General features: G+C 53.3%; 1 protein-coding gene across 1 annotated transcript in view; it reads left to right on the top strand.

Annotated features, from left to right (window-relative positions):
• The window catches only part of Cow (Proteoglycan Cow), a 148,701-nt gene that overhangs the window by 60,959 nt on the left and 68,300 nt on the right, over positions 1-19,442 (top strand). Inside the window, exons 2-4 of the mRNA XM_078180212.1 lie at positions 1,972-2,029; positions 11,312-11,414; positions 14,058-14,189. Of these exons, the coding sequence (XP_078036338.1) occupies positions 1,972-2,029; positions 11,312-11,414; positions 14,058-14,189 (293 nt within the window). The remainder of the gene's footprint in view (positions 1-1,971; positions 2,030-11,311; positions 11,415-14,057; positions 14,190-19,442) is intronic.

The raw sequence follows: 19,442 nt of genomic DNA, 5'->3' as shown, positions 1-19,442 counted from the left end.
ATTCTATAGAAAATTCGACTCTCGTCGAAGCGTTACAGCCGTCAAAAGTTTCGAACGTTCTACAGAATCGAATCTCGTAATCGCAATTTGCGTTCAATGAATCAACGAATTTTTTTACGATAAACCAGCGATATATACTTCGAGCGGGAAGAACATGTTACAAACGAAGCAATTATCCTTCCCGGATACAAAGCAAATTTTCGATCGAACGGAGACGATTCCAGCTTCCGGTTAGCAAAATTGAACGAAACTGTTTCGGAAGTCCGTATGAAAATGTTCCGGTCGCATCGTCTACGGAAAAGGAAACCAGGAACCAGTCGACGTTCGATGTCACAAAGCAACCGGTTAATTGCTCGCCGTCGATTTTCCAGAACGCGGCAACTATTCGGGCGCCGGTTTCGCTTGCCGTGAGCAAAAAACGAACCGATTCTTTTCGGCTGACATCGGCTCCCCGGTAAAACGGATCCCCGAGGTCGCGGGTTGCGAAAGGTGTCTGAATGGCAGGGTAATTGCAGAATTTAATTCTCCGCGAACTTGTGCAGTTCTACCGGCGGCGGCGGTGCGGCTGCAACCCTTCTTCTCCTCCTCCTCCTCCCCCGAAAAAAAAAGCGAACGAATGGAACGAAAAAACGCGACGGTTCCTCTCTGTGACCCAATTAACAACGACCTCGCCGCGCTCGCGAGACCCCGCGCCCAACAAGGCCAGTTTCCCAACGACGGAAATATTCCCGGCGACCGGCGCACGGTTGCGTTTTTACCGTTCAAGGTCGTCCCTCGTCACGAGATTCGCCGAACCGAGCTCCCGCACGCCATGCCGCGGAGCTTATCTCCATATTTCGGCAATTAAACCGTAACGGTTTAATACCTGCGACAACAATGGTCGACCCAGAGAGGTAGCTTACCTGTCCCGGAATTTTGCTCTTGCCACTCAAATCGCATGGTGTACTTGAAGTCGTTGCCGAATCTTCATCGTGGATTCATCCGTTTATTCCTGGCATTCATACATCGAATTAAGAGCAATTAAAATACGACTGCAAAGGGTTAATCGACCGGCGTTAAAACTCGCGCGTCGATTGGCAGAACGAACGCGCGTCGATTTCGCAAAAAAAAGATTTTCCTGAAATTTCGAGCGCGGCGAAGGGTCGTTCGAATTCAGGGTTGCCCGCGGAAAGAGCAAAAGGCCCTTGGCGAAAGTTGAGGCCGAGGACGTGATCGCGGTCGAGGGGGGCGGATGGTGGTTCGGCTCGCGTGATAGTTCACGTGCCAGTTCGCAACAATTCGAGGATAATATCGAAAATAGCAATGGGGGAGGGACCGGCGAAAATCTGCCGCGCCGATATAGTGGTGGAGATTGTGCGCCTACTTGCAGCAGAACGTCGTGCAAGTGCAGGTGCACACAGGGGGGTGGGCACGTGCACGGGACGGGCGGGGTGGGCTTGCTGGCGAACCGTTGTCAGCGTATCGATCAGAAAGTTAGCAAGTTCGCTGATAAATGCCGGAGAACGATCCTATCGGGCTTGGCGAGTCAATTTCGCGAGTCCTCCATGGAAATTTTGGAATACTGCCACGCCTCCGCCCACCCCCACACCCCTGATAAACCGTGGACATTTTATTTCGGAATCCTGGTCGCATGCTTGCCTCTCGCCCGTTAACACGGTCGTTCTTCTGAAAACCATTTGCATCGCCGCTCGCCGATTTAACATCGTCACCTTATCGCCCTTTTTTCTCGTAGCATTGTTTTAGCGTTGCTACATAAAGCTTCGCGATCGTCGCACGAAATGCATTCTTTTCGTTGGATGTTTTTTTTATAACAGTCTTAATATAGCCGGAATATAACTGAACGACTCGGACGTAGTTTTCTGTCGGACCAGCAGAATTATGCCAATAAAACTTAAAACAGCGTCGCGATTCGACGCATCGACTGCGCGCACATTCCTGAAATTAATTAAGGCGATGACGTTCTTGTTGCAGGATGACACGCGGATGATGAAATCGGGGGACAAGAAGAGATGGATACACGACCCGAACAGTAAGTAGTCGATTTGAAAATTGTTCATTCCTTTATCGTTGTTGCGTCGCCGACCAAAATACAAGTCGCCGGAAATACGAAACAACAGAGACGCGAATAATGGTAATAGCAATAAGCGAGTGCGACGGTGAATTCGTCGAAAAATAAAGAAATCATAATGCTAGCTCGGTAGCAAACAGACAAGAAATCGCGCGCAGGCAAGAACAAATATTTCTGTCACGGTTCTCGCGGTTTTTATTATTTCGATTCGCGGCGGCGGCGGCGACGGAACGAAAATGTTTGTCGACAACGGTCGGAGAACGGGGGGGCACACGGGTGAAACGAAAGTGGGGCGGAGAGAAAGGAAAATTGGAATCGCATGATGTCCAATTTCCAGGGCGGATTTAATATCCCGGCGAATTTCAGTATTCGACCGGGGGAAAAACCTGGCCGTAATTTAATAATCGCGGTATCAATTAATCGACGACGGTCTCCTGGCCCCGTCGGAAAATATCGGTTTCGCTCGGACGGGCAATTACATGAAACAGAGAGCGGCGAACAGGGAAGAGAACGGCGCGGCGCCGTGCCGCGGGTGAGGGGAGGGGAAAAAAGCCAATGGGAAACAAAAAGGAGAATTATTCGCGGTTAGCCCGGCTCTCGTCCGGTTGCAAATTCCGCGTTGCGACGACCACCGAGGAAAAAACGAGCAAAAGGCGCGGCGGCGGATTAAACTTAGCTCGGGCCGCGCGCGCGCGCGAGTCCGTGGAACCTTTGCCCACGAAAATTATACGGTATTATGTTAATCGGTCGCCAAGAGGATACGCAGCTTTTCCACTCTCCTCTCGGCCGCCACGGTTTGCATACACTAACCAAACTTCTTTCTCGTTAACTTTCCGCCGAGAGAGAGAGAGAGAGAGAGAGAGCTCCGCGCCGAGTTCCGCCGCGCTGCGCCGCGCGCGGCCAGGAAAACTCCCCGCAAAAATTGATTAATTAAGCCGCGCGGCGAATCTCGCGGAATGGAATAATCGCGCGCGCGGCCAAACGGGTTTAGTCGCCGCCGAATTATCGAATCAAACTCAGCCGTGACATTCTTCTATAAACTTGAATCGCGTTTAATCGGTCGGCAGACTTGCCGTTAACGGAACATTACTCTTTCCTATAATGACAGTAGATTGACAATGACGTAACATTGTCCCCGAGTTCTTGCGATCATATTTCATCGAAATTTCGATACTTAATTTTCGAGCACGGTCGGATATCAGCCCGTTTTCCGAGAGGCAAAACGGTGCCGACAATATCGCGAAGAAGAAGCCTTTGACCCGCGAGCTTCGATAAAATCCGCGCCGGATGCGATACTTATCGCTGGCCGGCGTTAAATTTCCCGGAAGATCCGCAAACATTGCGCGCGTCGTTAGGAAGCGGAGAAAACCCGACGGCGAATCAGGATGGCATAGGGATGCCAGGGAGGACGAGAGGAAAAAGGGAAACCTTTCGCCGTGGGAGATCGATAAGGTCGACGCTCGCGAATTATGCTCGCTTCACGCCGTCGTCGCGTCGCGACGCGTCGACTCATTGGGCGGGCTTTCCCCGAGTCGGAACAACGGAAGTGCGCTTGGCTTTCGCCTCGCGGTGCCTTCTCGATCGCTGCCGGCTTCTTTTCTCGGATCCGAAACTTTTGGATCTGGCGCACTTTCGGAGCTTTCGGACTCGCGGTGCGCCGAGACCCTCGGATTTCTCGAAGCGTTCGCAGGTTTCCGAGTCCTCGTAGCTCTCTTTCGTTTCTCCTCCTCCTCCTCCGTCTTTCGACTTCTCCGAGCTGTTCCGAGCCCTTTAGTCCCGCGCGAGTGTTTAGAAATCCGACGGATCTTTCGAAATCGACTCCGAGCTACTCCGAATCTCGAGCTCGCGTAGTTCCGTCGAACTTCGAAGAGCCCGATAGATTTCAGCGGGCTCCAATTTGGCTTCGGCGCGACCAAGGGGGACACACCATAATTTGGCTAAAGCGCTCGGAATTTGTCGAACGGGGTGGCGGGCGTGTCACGATCGGCGCGCGGCGGCGTTTAATTCAATCCCGTGGGCCGACAGAAAATTCGAAAGTTTATGGACGCCGCGCCGGTGTTATGCAGCGCGCGACAGGCGGCCGAGAAAATTAAGGTACCTAATTACTCAGTCGGAAATATGTATCGAGCCGGGGATCGCGTTAGAACAGAAGCCGACGATTAATTAGCCAGGATCAACGGAACGAGGGGAATTTATTTATGGATCGCGGGGCTCTCGCGCGCGGGGTGGCTGCGCTCTCGGGGCCCCCCTCGGGCCCGACGCTCCCATCCCCGCCGAATATTTATGGAATTGGCCGCCGCGGCACGGTCGCGGACACCGGCGTTCTCCGATTTTCGAACGAGCGAGAGCAAGATCGCGAAACGTGTTTGCTCGGAATTGCGACGAGAGGACGCGATGAATACGCTTTTCATAGGGTTCCTCCGCGCGAATGACAGAACCCGCTGCTATTATATTTTCCGCGGGATTTATTATTTCTTCTTATCCCGAACCTTCGATTTGCTGGTTGTTGCGTCGCAAAGAGCTCGAACAACCTCGTACGTTGTCTCAATCTTGTCGCGAGTTTGCATTAAAATCCATATCTGGGAAACAGTGGCGCGCCGGTTCTCGATGAACGATCGCGAAAGGGGCAATTGCAGGAATTGCCAGGAAAAGTTTCAGGCTGCGCTGAAACTCGGACCGGATTAATCGCGGAAGGAGCGAGACGGGGTCGCGAGTCCCTCGTAAATTGCGCGCGGTTAGATCAGCTTCGGGGGGCGGAAACGGCGCACAAAGGATTGATGGAATCGTGCGCACTCGTTTCGTTATTTCTACGATGACAATTGCATCGTTTTATCTTTCGCCGCGGCGCCGACGCGACGTGTTCCCTCCATTCTCTCTCTCTCTCTCTCTCTGTTATCAGCCGAGCTGTCTATCTCTCTCCCTTTTCCTCTCTTTCTCCGTCCCTTTCGCACCGGCTGCCACCCACGCCGCTCTCGCCAGCTCTTGTTCCCCGCCGCTGTATTCACGATCGCGCAAACAAGCGACGTACAAACGCTATCGCGTGTTCAACGTGTTCCCCGGTGAAGCATCAGCGCATTTTTAACTTTGTTCCGGTGAATTCTGCGAAAAAATTGGATCATCGCTCCGCTGTTGCGGGGTTCAAAGAAGCGCGAAAAATTGATAACACGGGGACGAAACTTTTTCGGGGTCGTTTCGGTGAAATTCATGATGCGTTCGATTGGGAATTGCGTATCTCGGACATTCGAAACGTTTAATCCGACGTTTCGCTCGAAAGAACAATTCTTCTCGCCCCGCGCGCGTTCTCTGTTGCGTTCTCTGGTTCATTGCCGTTGCTCTTTGTCTCTCGCGCGCGAGGATAGGTGGTCGAGGAGCAAGCTGTGGCTTCGAGCGAATTACCGTCGTACCGGTAACTCGTGAACGTTGCACTAAATTATGAATTATAAATCACAGGCCAACGCGCTTGTCGCGTGTCGTCGATGTAACACGCGCGCGTACACGCTCGCCGCTGCGTCGTAGTCGACGAAACGCTGGATCGAGCGCGTTTCGAACACCCTTGGAAAACGAAATTACTTTCCGGAGGATTGAATGGCTGGAAATAGAGCCGCGTCCCGTAACAAGTAGATTCCGGTTGCTCGCGTAAGAAAAAGCGTGGCTGCTGTTCGACGAGATTCGAGCAGACAGAGAGTGTCTTGGAAATTCGCAGACGCAGCGACGCAGGGTAATTACGTGACTAGAAGTTGAGCGACGGAGACAAGGGAGCACACGGAGTGTGTGCTCCCGGTATCTCATCGGGTGCCTGCGACTGATGGAAACACGAAGAAATAATAAGACGGCGATAAATAGGGAAGAGAGTGTCGTATATCCCGGGCTGTCGGTGCCGGGAAGCTGCGCCAGGAACATTTCCGATTCAGAAGCGTGTCGTGTCCCGGTTCCGCGCGAAATAGGATATCTATCTCGCGACGTGAACCATCGGCGCGGCGCCTCGCCTCTCCTCGCCTCTCCTCGCCTCTCCTCGCCTCTCCTCGCCTCGCCTCGCTCGAGAATGCATCCCACGAACCGCTCGAAAATTTTACTCCCGTTGCTGGCGCCGGCAAATCGATAAATCCGATTTTCCTTCCGTCCTCCAACACTCTCGTTTCTCTCCCTTTCTCTCCCTCCCTCTCTCTCTCCCTCTCTCTTCGTCGTTTCTGTCTCTCGGCTCCCTCGAACGCCACGGTCGCGGTACGTTTCACGAAAGAGTTGAATCGGTCGCTGTGTGTGCACGCTGGCCGCAATTACTTTGTCCCCTTTCAGCAGAAATAACCGCGGAAGCCTGTCCCGTGATTCGAGGCTGGTCATAATAATAGCCCCGTGGGTTAACCCCTTTGTGAGCCACGGGAACCGCCGCGCCGCTCTCGGTGCATTCCACCCCGTCTGCGAGCTGCCGCCTGCAAGCTGCACGCTCCGCGAACTGCACGCCGATAAAAATGCACCGCACCGATCGCGGAGCGCGCACCGCGTCGCCGTCATTATTTCGCCAATCCGACCGATAATCGTCGACACTTCGCGACTCCTACGACTTCCTAACGAAAACCTCGATTTTCAAACGACGATCCTGATTCCTCGGATGAAATAACGTCGCGCTGACGTCTTTCTAAAAATTGACGCGACTTTTCTAAAAGTATCGTGATTAATTTAAATCGCGCATGGACGCGCCGAGTCGAGCGCGGAATGCACGCATTAAAGAAATATTAGAAAACCCTGGGTCGGTGTGCGGGGGCCAAATATTAATGCTCGCCTCGCTGCTTCCCAGCTGATCCTATTTTATCCGAGTCGGGGAATTCCCGCCGAGTAGACTTCCGCGAAGCTTCGCAGCCGCCGCGAGTTATATTCTTGTAAACCGCCGGGGGATTAGGCTCCCCGGAGTAGACTTCTGCGATCGTATTTTTCCGGAATAACTTACCGCCGGTTGCACCTAACTCTTCCAGTTTTTCGAGTAATCTCCCGCTGTTTCTGCTTCCGATAAACCTACGCCGGTGCCTCCAGACGCTTCGTGTTGCTACCAGGCTCGATTCCTGTCGCTTCCGCAACGAGCTGCGGATATTCCTGCGAAATTCTTCTTCGGCGATCTCTCTGCTCTTTTTCTTTCTCGCGAACGCGTTAAATCGTCTCCTTTTCCGAAGATCGAAGAAACAACTGCGGAGTCGCGCGCACATTGCCGCGATAACGTTCGGCATGATCGATGCGAGGATCGCGGAAGCCGGCGCAGCGCGACGTCGCGTGCATTATCCAGCATCTTCGGTATTAGCCTCGTCGATCATTCGATTCGATCCGTGAAACGCTCCGGCACGCCACCAGGGAATCCATCCCGGGTGTATCTCTATTTCGCGGGGGGGGGGGGGGGGGGGGTCTAATACACGAGCGGAGAAGTCTCCGCCGACCATTTCGGACGCATTGTGCGCACCCGCGCGCTGTAATTGTCAGTCGCGTAATATACGCTCGAATCGATATCCTATTGCCGCTTGGACGCCGCGTGAACCCGCCGAGGTCACCGTGTATAATCCACGCTAAGATAGACGGATAATTTACGAGGCTAATGGGCCTGGCCCGGTCCGACCCGGCCCCTCTCGAACCTGCTACGCCACTGAATTAATGCGCCGAGCTCGTTAATTCTTTAATCGATCAGCTTGTTCGAGCTAGCAGGAGCCTCTCCTCCGATCGGGAACCCTCTTCCTTCTCTACCTCCTAATCCTTCTAATGGGATTCCGTAACCTGTCCCAGACCTTTTACAGACGAACAGCTCTCCTTTGAACCCTCCCTTTTATCATTCCTGTTCGAATTCCTGCTGCCAAGTCAAATTTATTTGCCCGACCGGTTTTACCTCTTTTAAGCCGGACCGTACTCCTCTCGATACTCCACGGGACACTCTGTCGCGCTTCGGCTTAGGACACGTTTCAAGCGTGAACTGATCTTTCTCATTTGCTTCTCGACACTCGGAACGTCAGTTTGTCGATTCGGTTCAGCTCCTGGTACGATTCAGCGTTCCGCGTCGAGTTTTATTTTAGAACACGCTCTGATGGAAACATCAGTCAATTAGTCCCAGTTAGACTACTTTCTTAAGTCAGCCGTAGTTCCGAATGTCTTCCCAACGGACACCGATCCCGGCGTTCCGTTCTGTTTTCGACAGACATCGGACCATTCTGTCGGTTCGCTTTGATCCGAGTCGGTTTTAACCGAAAACATCTCCGAAGCAACTATTTCGTGTCGAACGAAATAACTCGACTGGGGAAGATGGTCGCGCAATTGGATCAGACGCTAATCTCGGTCTTTTGAATTCGATTCTGAGAGTCTGAGAGCCATTTAGGCGATTAACGAGCCCGAAGAAACGAAATTTGTCCCCCTTGCCGGCAGAGCTTCTCGCCGGCTGGGCGCGCGGAAAGATATCTCTTGCTCGCGTGCTTTACGAGATCCCCGGGTTAATGGCGGCCCGACGGTAATTTCATTCGATCCTCGGGCCGCGGATTCGAAGGGAACGGAGGCGAGGGCCAAGGGTTGTCCCGAATACTTTGGTAAACGCTGGGACTTTGATGATCCCGTGCACACCCGCCGCCGGACTGCCGAAACTTCGACATTTAGGGTTGCTCGCGAGCCGGGGCTCCTTTATCATTAGATTTACGCCGTCGACGACCGGGCGTTTTCCGAGAGCCTTGCATTCTCAGTCCGCTGGCGTACTAGCGGCTGAATAAATATGAGCCACCGTTCGGAAAGAGAGTTACCGAGCGGATTCGAGAGACCGGCGCAACCCGAGAGGTCGGACGGAACTGTATCGCAAACACCGGTCAGTTTAGGTCGGGCTCAGCTACGGAATCGGTGGCCGAGGGATCCATTACGCGTCTAATTTAAAGTTGGACCGTTTGCGGCGCGGCTCGGAATTAAAGGCGGCCGTACGCGAATTAAGGAGGGCCGTGGACCAGTTTCCGACCATGCGAAATTGAGACGCGGCCGGCTCCGGTGCTCGCCGGAAACTCGCCGCGAGCCCGCGACGGAAACCGTGGCAGGATCGGCGCGCAGAAACAGAGGCAAAATTTCTGCGGTTGTTTTCCCCGCCGAGAGAACCCGGTCGGACACACGTCCATCGTCCAACGGGTCCAATAAACGCTTGGAGAAGCTTCGGGCTCCGAAATGAGGTTTACCGTCGTCCGACTGCTTTTTACAAAATCAGAATAACTCGCGCGCTACGATTTTCGTAAAAATTATATATTTACGAAATATATTTAAGAAACATATTTAAGGAACCGTGTCTCTTTTGGTGTATCCAGATCTGTCAGATAGCAGAATTGAGACGCAAGTAGGACGCGTCGTTGAACAGTATCGCAATTTGTCGAAAATCGGAAATTTAGTGTACGGAGACTTTCTGGAGCCGGCGCATATAACCGGAGTTCCCGTCGGGAGCGTTCCCGGAATCGTCGGATCCGACTCGACTCGACTCGACTCGATTGGATTCGTTTCGATCGGGTCCGAGGAAACTGTCGGCCCGCATTATTGTCTTCCATTCTCCGGTCAGCCGTGACTACGCAAAGTTTTTTCCGGAAACGAGTGATCCGCCGTCCGAAAAGTTTCGACGTCCGTTTCCGGTCCGCTGGAGATCGACGCCGGACGTTCGCGATCGATTTCGAAAATGACACGGTCCGCGCGCGACGCGCGTTTCTAGGAAGAGGGAAAAATCGTTGAAACGGGGAGCGACTCGATGCGAACGAGGACCGCGTCTGCGTTCGAATTTTCGCAATTTCCTCGAGCACTTTGCTCGCCGTGAACCTCTCTCTCTCTCCCTCTCTCTCTCTCTCTCTCTCGGGTGTCAACGAACCGCGCGATCGATCGATCGCGTTTAGGATCGCGACACGAGCACCGCGATGGCGCGGTTCGCCGTCTCGAATTCGTTTTGTTTACCGCGCGGAGAAGCCGCTGCGTTTGTGCAAACAATTTGACGCGAGGCTGTGCAACGGGGGAGGTCGAGCGGAGACCGTTCGATTTCTCGGCAAAAGAAAATGGAATGTCGGCGGTGTTCCCGCCCGGGGCTGGCATCCTCGAGCCTCGCTTTGTGCCTCGACGAGCTTGCTTTCTCTCTTTTCCTCTCGCTCCCCCTTTCACCCCTCCGTGCCCCCACCCTCACCACCGCTCTCCGCCGAAGAGAGCGTTACTTCCGATTTCGAAGCAATAAGCTTGCAAGCTCCATTATGTCCCCGTTTCCCCCCCGGTGCACGCGGCTCGGCAAACATTTCGCGGCGCGCTACAATGCCGCCGCCGTCGCGATTCTTCAACGCCACGGCGAACCTCTGCTCTACAAACTGAAATTAATGTCCTCTCACGCCCTCATCCGGCGACGAGCGATCGACGCGCGCGACGTTCGATCGAAATCCCGGCACGCTCGGAAATCGAAAGAACGGCAGCCGTGAGCCGTGCGCTGAGTAGCTCGACACCTTCGCCGAAAAAAAATGGAAAATGTCGCGGAGAAGTGACGGAAATGGTTGAGAAATCGGTGTCATTGTTACGGAAATTCTTTCGTCAGATCCCAAGAACCTGTAGTCATTTTTCCCGACGAAAGAGGTGCCGAGTGTTCGAACAACGGTTCGGTTACTTCGTCCCGGCGATAGATTTCATTTTTCTTTCGAATAAATAGAGTCACGCGCGCTCTATTTGCATGTTAAACGCATTCGGACAATATAGAATTCTGGGGGAGCAGGGGAGAGCGCGGAGGGAGGGTCTACGTACTTTCAATTTGGCCGATTATTCGGCAGCGTGGCCCATTGCCGCGAGACGGAATAATCGCGGGGCGTTTATGTTTCTCGAATAGAGGGAATTTGCATGTCCATTATCGCGGCCAAGGGAAAGGGGTGAAGGGAGAAGGGAACGCGGGCGCCGATATTAAAACGGAAGAATGGCTCGGGGTGCCGCTTCTCTCGCGGGCAAATTAAACTATAGCGTTCGCAGTCACGATCGACGACGTGGAAAAATTTCACGGGCTTCCACGGCGTCGTCGCTCCTTCCTCGTCGTAATCCAGGAGCGTATCGACGCGTCCCGGTGTCCTGGGACGTCCGTCTTGTTCAATTCGAAGACCGCTCGCTGCGATGTTATTACTAGACCGCAGACTCATCCGGCGATATTCTCCGCGTCTTTTGCGAGAGCTCGCTCGGGAATTGCTCGATTATTCGAATGGGTCTTTTAACCTGGATCCGCTTCAATTAACCGAGCCGCTTTCGTTTCAGGTGAACTGTGCCGTCCTCTGAACTGCAAGAAGAAGGAACTGTGTCTGCTGGAGGACACGTTTACGGCCGTCTGCGTGTCGAAGAAGGAGCTGCACAAATCCGGGTGAGATTTTATTTAAATCGGACACTTTTGCATCGGGCGTCAATTTTTCGTAGCTCACCAACAACACTGGAAAGGTAGAATAGAAATCGTTATGTAGAGAGGAAAAAACGTTAATCCTGCGACCAAAGTCAGAGATCGTTGATTCTCCGAGGGAGTACTTATCCGCAGTCGTCCGTGATCGAGCTGGAATCCATCTTGGACCGTGTGCGAGCGATGTCGAACGATCTCGCGAGAAATTAACGCGATCCCGAGGCGCGGCTGGAAATTTCGACCGGTGACAGAGCGGGCATTTGATAGAAGAATCACTTTGCTCTCGAGCCCTCTGGCAAGTTGAGCCCGCTAATTCAATGAATTTATAGAAAGAGGATCCACAGCCTTTAGAAACCCGGTTCCGCATTTGGACCGAGCATGGATCCCTGGATCACCGGGCCATAGATTAAAACGGCGCTGGCGGAACTATTGAATCCGAGGGAAAACACGAGGCTTTCGCAGACACTCGACACGCCGCGCCACACCGGTTATCAGTTCCGCGATAATCCTGCAATCTTCCGGCGAATTGTAACTCGAATGAGAAATTTTTCTCTCTCTCTCTCCCGCTCTCTTCTTTCGCCGATCGTAATTCCAGCCGCGAAACGCACGATAATCCCGGGCGGCGCTACCTTTGCTCAGCTGATATCCAGGCCAGAATTTCTCGCGAAATTATCGTTTCGCCGAGATACGATGATCTCGATCGGTTTTAATCCGGATCGGCGCGCGGGGCCACGCCCGTTTCCACTTGAAAGAATTCCGGCGCGCGCGCGCGCCGCGGCAGAACGCGCCGGAAACACCGGATCGGTGTAATCCCGCGAAACTCGAGCCTCCGACGCCTCCTCTCGAACATTTCGCGGTTTCATTTTCCTTTCGGTATAGAATTTCTCCCCGGGAAAATGTTGTTCCTCCCCGTGCAACCTTATACGCCGAGTTCCTACCACTTGCCCGTTCGATCTCGACCAGTTAAATTTGATTTCGCGAACGCCGCATGGCCGGCCTTATGTCCGCTCGTACTACTTGGTCTCGCGCGGACATCTATACCCGTCTCTCATACATCTTGGACGACTTTACACCGAGTCTTGCCCCCTCGCTAGTTTAAGGCTATAACTTTAATGACGCAAAGTAACTCGAAAGGATTTTATGCGATGTTAATCGCTTTGGAATAACTTCATATTCACAGTAACTTCGTTACTGTCTCTTAGTACTATCGCGAGACTGTGAAATTTCTCCGAGTTCGATTACTCGTTGATACGCGCTACTGGGACGACATTGAATTGGCTCGCACTACTTGTTATCGGGAGCTAACTTGCTCAACATTTTTCTGTACCGTCTTAATCCCTCGTGGTCGACTCCGCATCGATGCTTGCGACTTTCTCGTACGATACCAAGGTCGTAGAATTTTCTTAGTCGGACGGTGTCGTTTAATAGTGCTTATTTCCCGTGAAATTGGACTTGCTACTTTCCAGCTAAATCCCAAAGCTTTACCAATTCTATGAGGTTGATTACGCAACGTCCTGCCATTAAATCGTTTCGTCCCATTTATTTCGTCGTCTCGCAAACGTTCCTCCGGTGTCCGACCACACGCAGGACCATTCTCCTTGCTGCAGAGATCTCTGGTACACAAGCCGAGCCGAGCCGCGCCGGCAGCTTGAATTACAAAGCGGGACTCGGCAATTCGCAGATTACGTCTGACTACACTCGGGGCCATTCCACTTTGACAGGATTATGTCAGTTTGTACTACTTAAGAGACCCACAGCCGGTGAAATGTCCCGCGAAAACGGGGTTACGTCGAATTCATAACATAATTTGCCAAGGTCCGACCGCGCGCGCACACGGCCCTTCGATCGTTACCGCGCGCGTTACGTCCCTCGCAACGGTCTCGGACGCTTTAATCTGGGTCTGCCCGTTGACCCCCGTCTCTTTCGTTTAACCGCGGGAAGCCAAATCTTCCTCTCGACCGAAGCTATTGCTTTCCGAAAAAATTGGACCCCGGGAAGTCGTCTCGATGTCTGTAAACGCGCCGCGCGAACGTTGCCTCTCGCGACGCGTTTCAGGAGAAGCATCCGATCGAACTCGTCGCTTCCAACGGTTCCGAAGGAACCCTCGGTTTCGCGATCGAGATCGAGATACCACTCGTTCAATTATCTCGCGAAATTTCGTCCAGTTTTCCAGCGGGGAAACGCTGGGACTGCTCCAGGCACTCTCCTCCGCCGAATCGCTTTTAACTTATTCCATTTTCCGAGCAACGTGTGCCGGCGCGCAACGCGGCCGTCTTGACGCGAGAGAGATCCGGTGAAATTTTCAAATCCGAGGTCTCCGTGGTTCCACGGGGACCACCACCGCCGGAGCTTTTCCAGCTACCACCGCGTACGCGTGTGCACCACCGGCGGAATCGCCGCCGTCGAATCGCGGGATCGAACGTTTTCGGGACTCTGCGGGATTAATCCGGCGTTCGAGCGATTTTGGTAATCGGGCCGGAAAAATTGGCGAAACGACTGGAAAATATGCCCGCTTTCCATCGGAAAATATTACTGCGCGTAGAAACGGTTGGTAATCCGAACCCGAAGAACTCGTCGCGACTCGGTCTACACAGGCCGATCTGATTTTTCCAGAGACATCGTGATCCCGAAGTCACGGATGGTCCAACAGAGCCGACGAATGAGGACCGAAACTTCGGTAGACTCCGAGGACGACGATGCTTTCTTCGACGCTGAAGAGGACGACGAGGATCAGGACGAGTCCAAGTAAGTGTCCTTTAAATAATAATAATAATATCGACTCGAGAACACCGCTGGGAAATCGACAAATAGACGAGCCTGCGATATTTACTTTCTCGCTGATTTTTCCCGCGGAATCCGCGTCTCGGAAACGAACCTCGTTAGTCTAGAAATATCCTTTAAAGTTGCCGCTACGCTAGGCTAAATATTCAGTTGTCGAGTTCACGCGGTTCCCCGAATGCACCGAATTCGCGGCGCAGGAGTTTAGAGTCGAAAGGTAGACCGTCTCGAGTAGAAGCGGCCCGCGCATTGTCAGACACCGTGTAATCGGCAAAGAACGCGTTGTACACCCCTGACGGCATTAGACCGAACCAAGATCCCAAGGCGATAAAAACCAACGGAATCCGCGGCAAGTAGAACAGACCGTGCTCGGTCGGACAATGCGGTTTTCTACGAACTCCCATTAGGCCGCGCAGTGGTACGAGTAAATATAATCTCGACCCGGTAGAATCGTCTCGGCAAACGGCGTCGCCACTTCTCGAAAACTTGGGAAAAATGGAATTTTCAAGGCATATCGGGCTGGCTAAAAGCTCTCTAGTACGAATGTACGTTGCGTGCGTATCGTGTGATGCCGTCTCGAACGTTGAAACATCGCGCGCTGTTGCGAAGACGTAGACGGCCGAGGTAGACGAATTCACGTTCCCCGTATTACCTCGGCACTTTGACGGAATTACTTGTTCAGAGTTGAGAATTAATTTGTACGGCGATGCGTCGCGACGTCCCAATGTCATCAGGATACCCAGCGCGACAACCGATCGAAGCATAACTTTTCGCTTTGAATTTGATTAAATTGTTACGTTCCAATCACCACGAATTCCAACCAAATAATTGACGTTATAAAATGAAAGGGTTTCACGTTTACGTCGACAATGGCTAAGGCTTCGTTTCGGGTTTCGCGTTTGGGATAAGCGCGCGCGCGCGCGAACGTCGGGGGCAAGTTGCGGGCAATTTTTGGGGATGAGGTTAGCTCGGCACGTCGTCGACAGCCGTCAGCCGTCGTCGCAATTAGACTGTTTCGCGTTCGACGGCGGCTCTTGCGACAACATTCAGGAGAATTTTCAAAGGACCACACGCTCGGGGACGGAAGAGTGTGCAACGGGAGGGAAACAAGCGAAGGAGAAAGAGCAGAGCAGAGCCGGGCGGATGGAAAACCCTCTTTGCTCTGCTCGCTCGTGCAAATTTAAGTAGGAAGAAATGTTTCGCCGGCAACGCTTCCCCTCTCGGCCCTCCCCTGCTCCTGCTCTTGCTCTTGCTCGCTCGCTCGCTCGCTCGTCTTCCGTCTGAGCTGGTTTCCCCGTGGAATTTTCTCTAGCCGACGACCAGAAGCTCCCGCGACTCCCCCCCGTATCCTTGCCGGGGCGAGCAACTGCTGTTTGACGAAGCGCCGCGCTAAAGCAAACGCGCCCCCTTCGGCCTATAGCTCTCCCCCCGGTTCTCTCTGCGGGGATCCTTCGAAATTCATTTTTTAGATCGCCGACTCGTCGTTTCCGTGATCCGCGGCCGCGGAGTTGTTCCACCTTCCGGCCGATAATAGCGCCGAGAACGCTCTCTCGGTTCCGGAACGAGTTGTGAAACGGCGGATCGAATCTCGACGGATCGTTTCGTCGCGCGATATTTCTCCAAGGGTTTTTGTGATCGCGGCGGGGGCAAGAGGGGGAGGGGGCACGCATCCGCGGAAACGTGACCCATAAAGCCGATCTTTTATTCGATCTCCCCCGGGGAGCCGGCAGCCGTTCGACAGCCGGAGAACGGCGAAACCAATAATTCCAGGTTAATGTCTCGTGAAAAACAAAACATAGGTACCGGATCCACTTTCCCCAGTGGCACCACCCCCCGGCTCTCCGATATTTCCCTGTTATTTCCGAGACGGTGTTCCCGCCCGCTATACAGCTCACAAACGAGAAGTAATATGATAATCCGCCATTCCTCTTCCGATAAAGCGTCCCCAGCCGATCGAACACACGGAAACCATTCCGCGCGCGTCCTCCTCCTCCACCTCCTCCTCCTTCACCGTTCGTCCCCGGTCCTGCAAAATATTTAAACCGATTTCTCACGGCTACGATCTCTCCCGAGTGGAAATCAACAGTGAACACACTTCGCGCTTCTACGGCCGCTCTTCGGCGAGAAGGATGCCAACTTGTTCCGCGAAATCGGCTCGGAACGAACAATCGAAATACGTCGATCGTTCCTTCGAGTATTTAAGACCTCGCGCGTAATCCAGTTCCGCGATCGAACGAGATATTTTTTGAAATACTTTCGTCCGACCGCGCGGTCCAAATTAAGCAGTCTAATTCCGCTGCGCTCTTCGACGTTCTTCGGCGTCTAGACCGCGTCTGACCCCGTATAGGTTCGCTCTATTTGCTCGCCCCTCCCCTCTCTCTCTCGACAACCGTCTCGAGTGGTTCCACCTCGCAGTTTAATTGTCGAACGGTGCGCGAGTTCCGTAAAAGAAACGGACGCGGCTGCCATCGTCGGCTAGGTATCCAAATCCGTCTCGCATCGGCTGGATAGAAAATCGACCAGGAATCTGCGTTTCGGCGACGCACAGAAACGAGTCGAAGGGGCACGGAAACGGACAACGAAATTTCCACGGTGCCCGCGATAAAGAGAGAAATTTGTCCCGTTAACCTAAATTCCCGGGATTCGTAGTTGGCCCCGAGGGTGTCTTTGGTATTCTTGAAGAATCTCGCGCGATTCGCGAGTCCCCCGTGGAATGCCGCCCGTTCGCTTTTCCCCGTTTACCGGATCAACGCGGCCGGGGTGGGATGACTTGCTCGGGTTTTACGATTTTATCGGGAATATTATTTTCGCGGCAATTGGATTGTTCGACGAGAGAGAGAGAGAGAGAGAGAGAGAGAGAGAGAGAGGCGGCGCGCGCGAGAGCTTTATTACTCTGTCCCCAAAGTTTCAGGCGAGAGCTCGTGCTAGCTAGCTGGCTGCCGCACCCTCCTCCCCCCACCCTTTCCCGGCGAAATCTCGTTACTGCGACTCAAGATTGCCTTCAATAATTAAGATGACGCCGGGGCCGGGTCATCGATTAATTAATTACTTAGAGAAATGGAGTTTGAGGCGCGAGGATGCAATACGGTGGAACGGCTTCGTTTCTTATGCATAGATAACGAACTCCCCCCCGTTAATGAAACCTTTGTACCGGACGAAATCCGTCCGCGTTCTCCTCTCCGCCAGCTAATTTTCTAGCCGCGCTCTTTTCGAATAACTTCTCCGCGGGGATTCTTGTCCCGATGAAAATTCATCCTATCCAAGGAAATTGCAAACAATTTTTACTTCCCCGTAAAGGATCCGCCGGGCGAAGCCGACTAGTTTCCGCGGATGAAAAATACTGCAACAAAGTATCGTAAATTCTTCCGACGCCGTTCTTCCTCCTCCGTGTTTCGCTCGTCCGATTCTATAAAGTTCGTTCTTTTAAGAAACGGAATAGAATCGACGGTCGAAGAGCCGGAATAAAATTGATATTTAAGCAGTCCGGAATAAAATACGCGCGAGACTCGTCGGAGTACGTCGAGCGGTTTAACGGTTCGGCATTTAGCGCAGCGTCGGCGGCGAACAAATTTGCGGAGAGTGTTGCAATTTATTTATGTAAACAAAAGAGCTGTCGTTCTCGGTGGCATCGGCGCGCCGGTCGCGACCGAGAGTGGGTGGAGCTCGAAAATATTTCAAGAAGAGAGACTGCTCGAAGAAATTACGGTTCCCTGGCGAGGAACCGAGGAACCGTGGAAAGAGTATATCAGTCTGGCGGGGGATCTCCAGTCGATAACCAGCGAGATAATGCGATGATGGACGAGCTCGCGGAGACTCCGATGAGCATTTTGTCGCCGCTTCGACTTTTTTGCCAGCGGAAAGTGGGAAACGCTCCTTGCTCCTCTCGTTCCTCCTCTTTATTGCCGAGTAAGCTCCGCGAGCGCTCTCTCTCTCTCTCTCTCTCGCTCTCTCTCTCTCTCTCCCTCTCTCTCTCTATCTTTCTCGGTCTTTCGTGCACGTTGCTCGATATTCTTAGCTCGTGTTCCGGTGTTCGCGATCGAGCGCGTCGCTCCTCTTCATCGTCGCTGAATTGGCGGATCGTTGAAACAAACGGCATGTAAAATTGCACCCGGCATTCCGAAGAGCCGCGCCAACCGACGCGACGGGACGCGCGGCGTCATTGATTTAAAAGGGGTCGCGAGACCGGTTATCCGACGTCGTTTTCTCCCTTTATACCCTTCCCCCGGTTTTACCGGCCACCCCCGGTTCTTCTCAGGACCCGGAGAATCGATCGCGCGGTGTCCTTGCGAAGTCGACGCGACGCTTCGATTACGCCCGAAAGGGAGGCTCTCTGTGTCCGACTATGCGTCGACCGTCTCCGCTAGAGTCTGGATCTGCGGAAGATGGCTTCCTGGAATTCTCGAGGCGTTAAACGCGCGTCTGCAGGCTCCTCGAAATAAAGAAGCAGCGAGGCGACGAGAAACCGTTTCGAAAACTAGAGGCGACGCGATAATTTGTGAGGGGTGCTTGTAAATTTGGCGGAAGGAAGCGGCCAGGTCTCCTTTCGATACACTCGTTCCCTCGGGGAACGGGCACCGAGGCGGTGAAAAATTGCGGGAGACACTCCTCCGGTGTACGTGCACGGTTCAGAGCGGCATTACATGCCGCCGTAAATCTCGTCGGCCCGTGGAAATTAATTTCGAGCTGTCCTAGGCTCGACCGCGGGAAAATTTAGGTCGGCCGAAGCGCCGAGCCACTCGCCGCTTTTAAACAGGAATTTATTTAAAGAATAATCTGCTGAAACGAAGTGCCGCAGCCCCGCTTGAGACACGGCATGCGCGCGCGCGCGCGGCCGTGTGTCTGTAACGGGGGACAAAAAACACGCCTGCGACGCGCGGAATTTATCGCGGAAACTTCCAGTTACGAACTGATACTCGGTTTTCAACGTAACATCGATTTCAAGCACAGTTTTGGCTCGGTTTCTGCCGCGGGCTCTCTCTCTCTCTCTCTCTCTCTCTCTCTCTCTCTCTCTCTCTCTTCGCGTTCCCTGATAAGCCAGCGTGTAGACTCGCTCTGCCGAAACAATACCTGTCGGCCCGTATATCCTGCTCGCCTGAACATTTTATGCACCGACCCTTCCAAGTCTACTCGAAATACTTGGCACGCCGGGCCGCGCGCGGTCACGACGCGTCGCTACTTTGCTTCCTCCGCGGCGTCGGCGTTACTCTCCGCTCCGTCTAC

Source organism: Augochlora pura, chromosome 5 (genome assembly GCF_028453695.1).
Source record: "Augochlora pura isolate Apur16 chromosome 5, APUR_v2.2.1, whole genome shotgun sequence".
Lineage (NCBI taxonomy): Eukaryota > Metazoa > Arthropoda > Insecta > Hymenoptera > Halictidae > Augochlora > Augochlora pura.
This window is presented reverse-complemented; position numbering and strand designations above follow the sequence as displayed.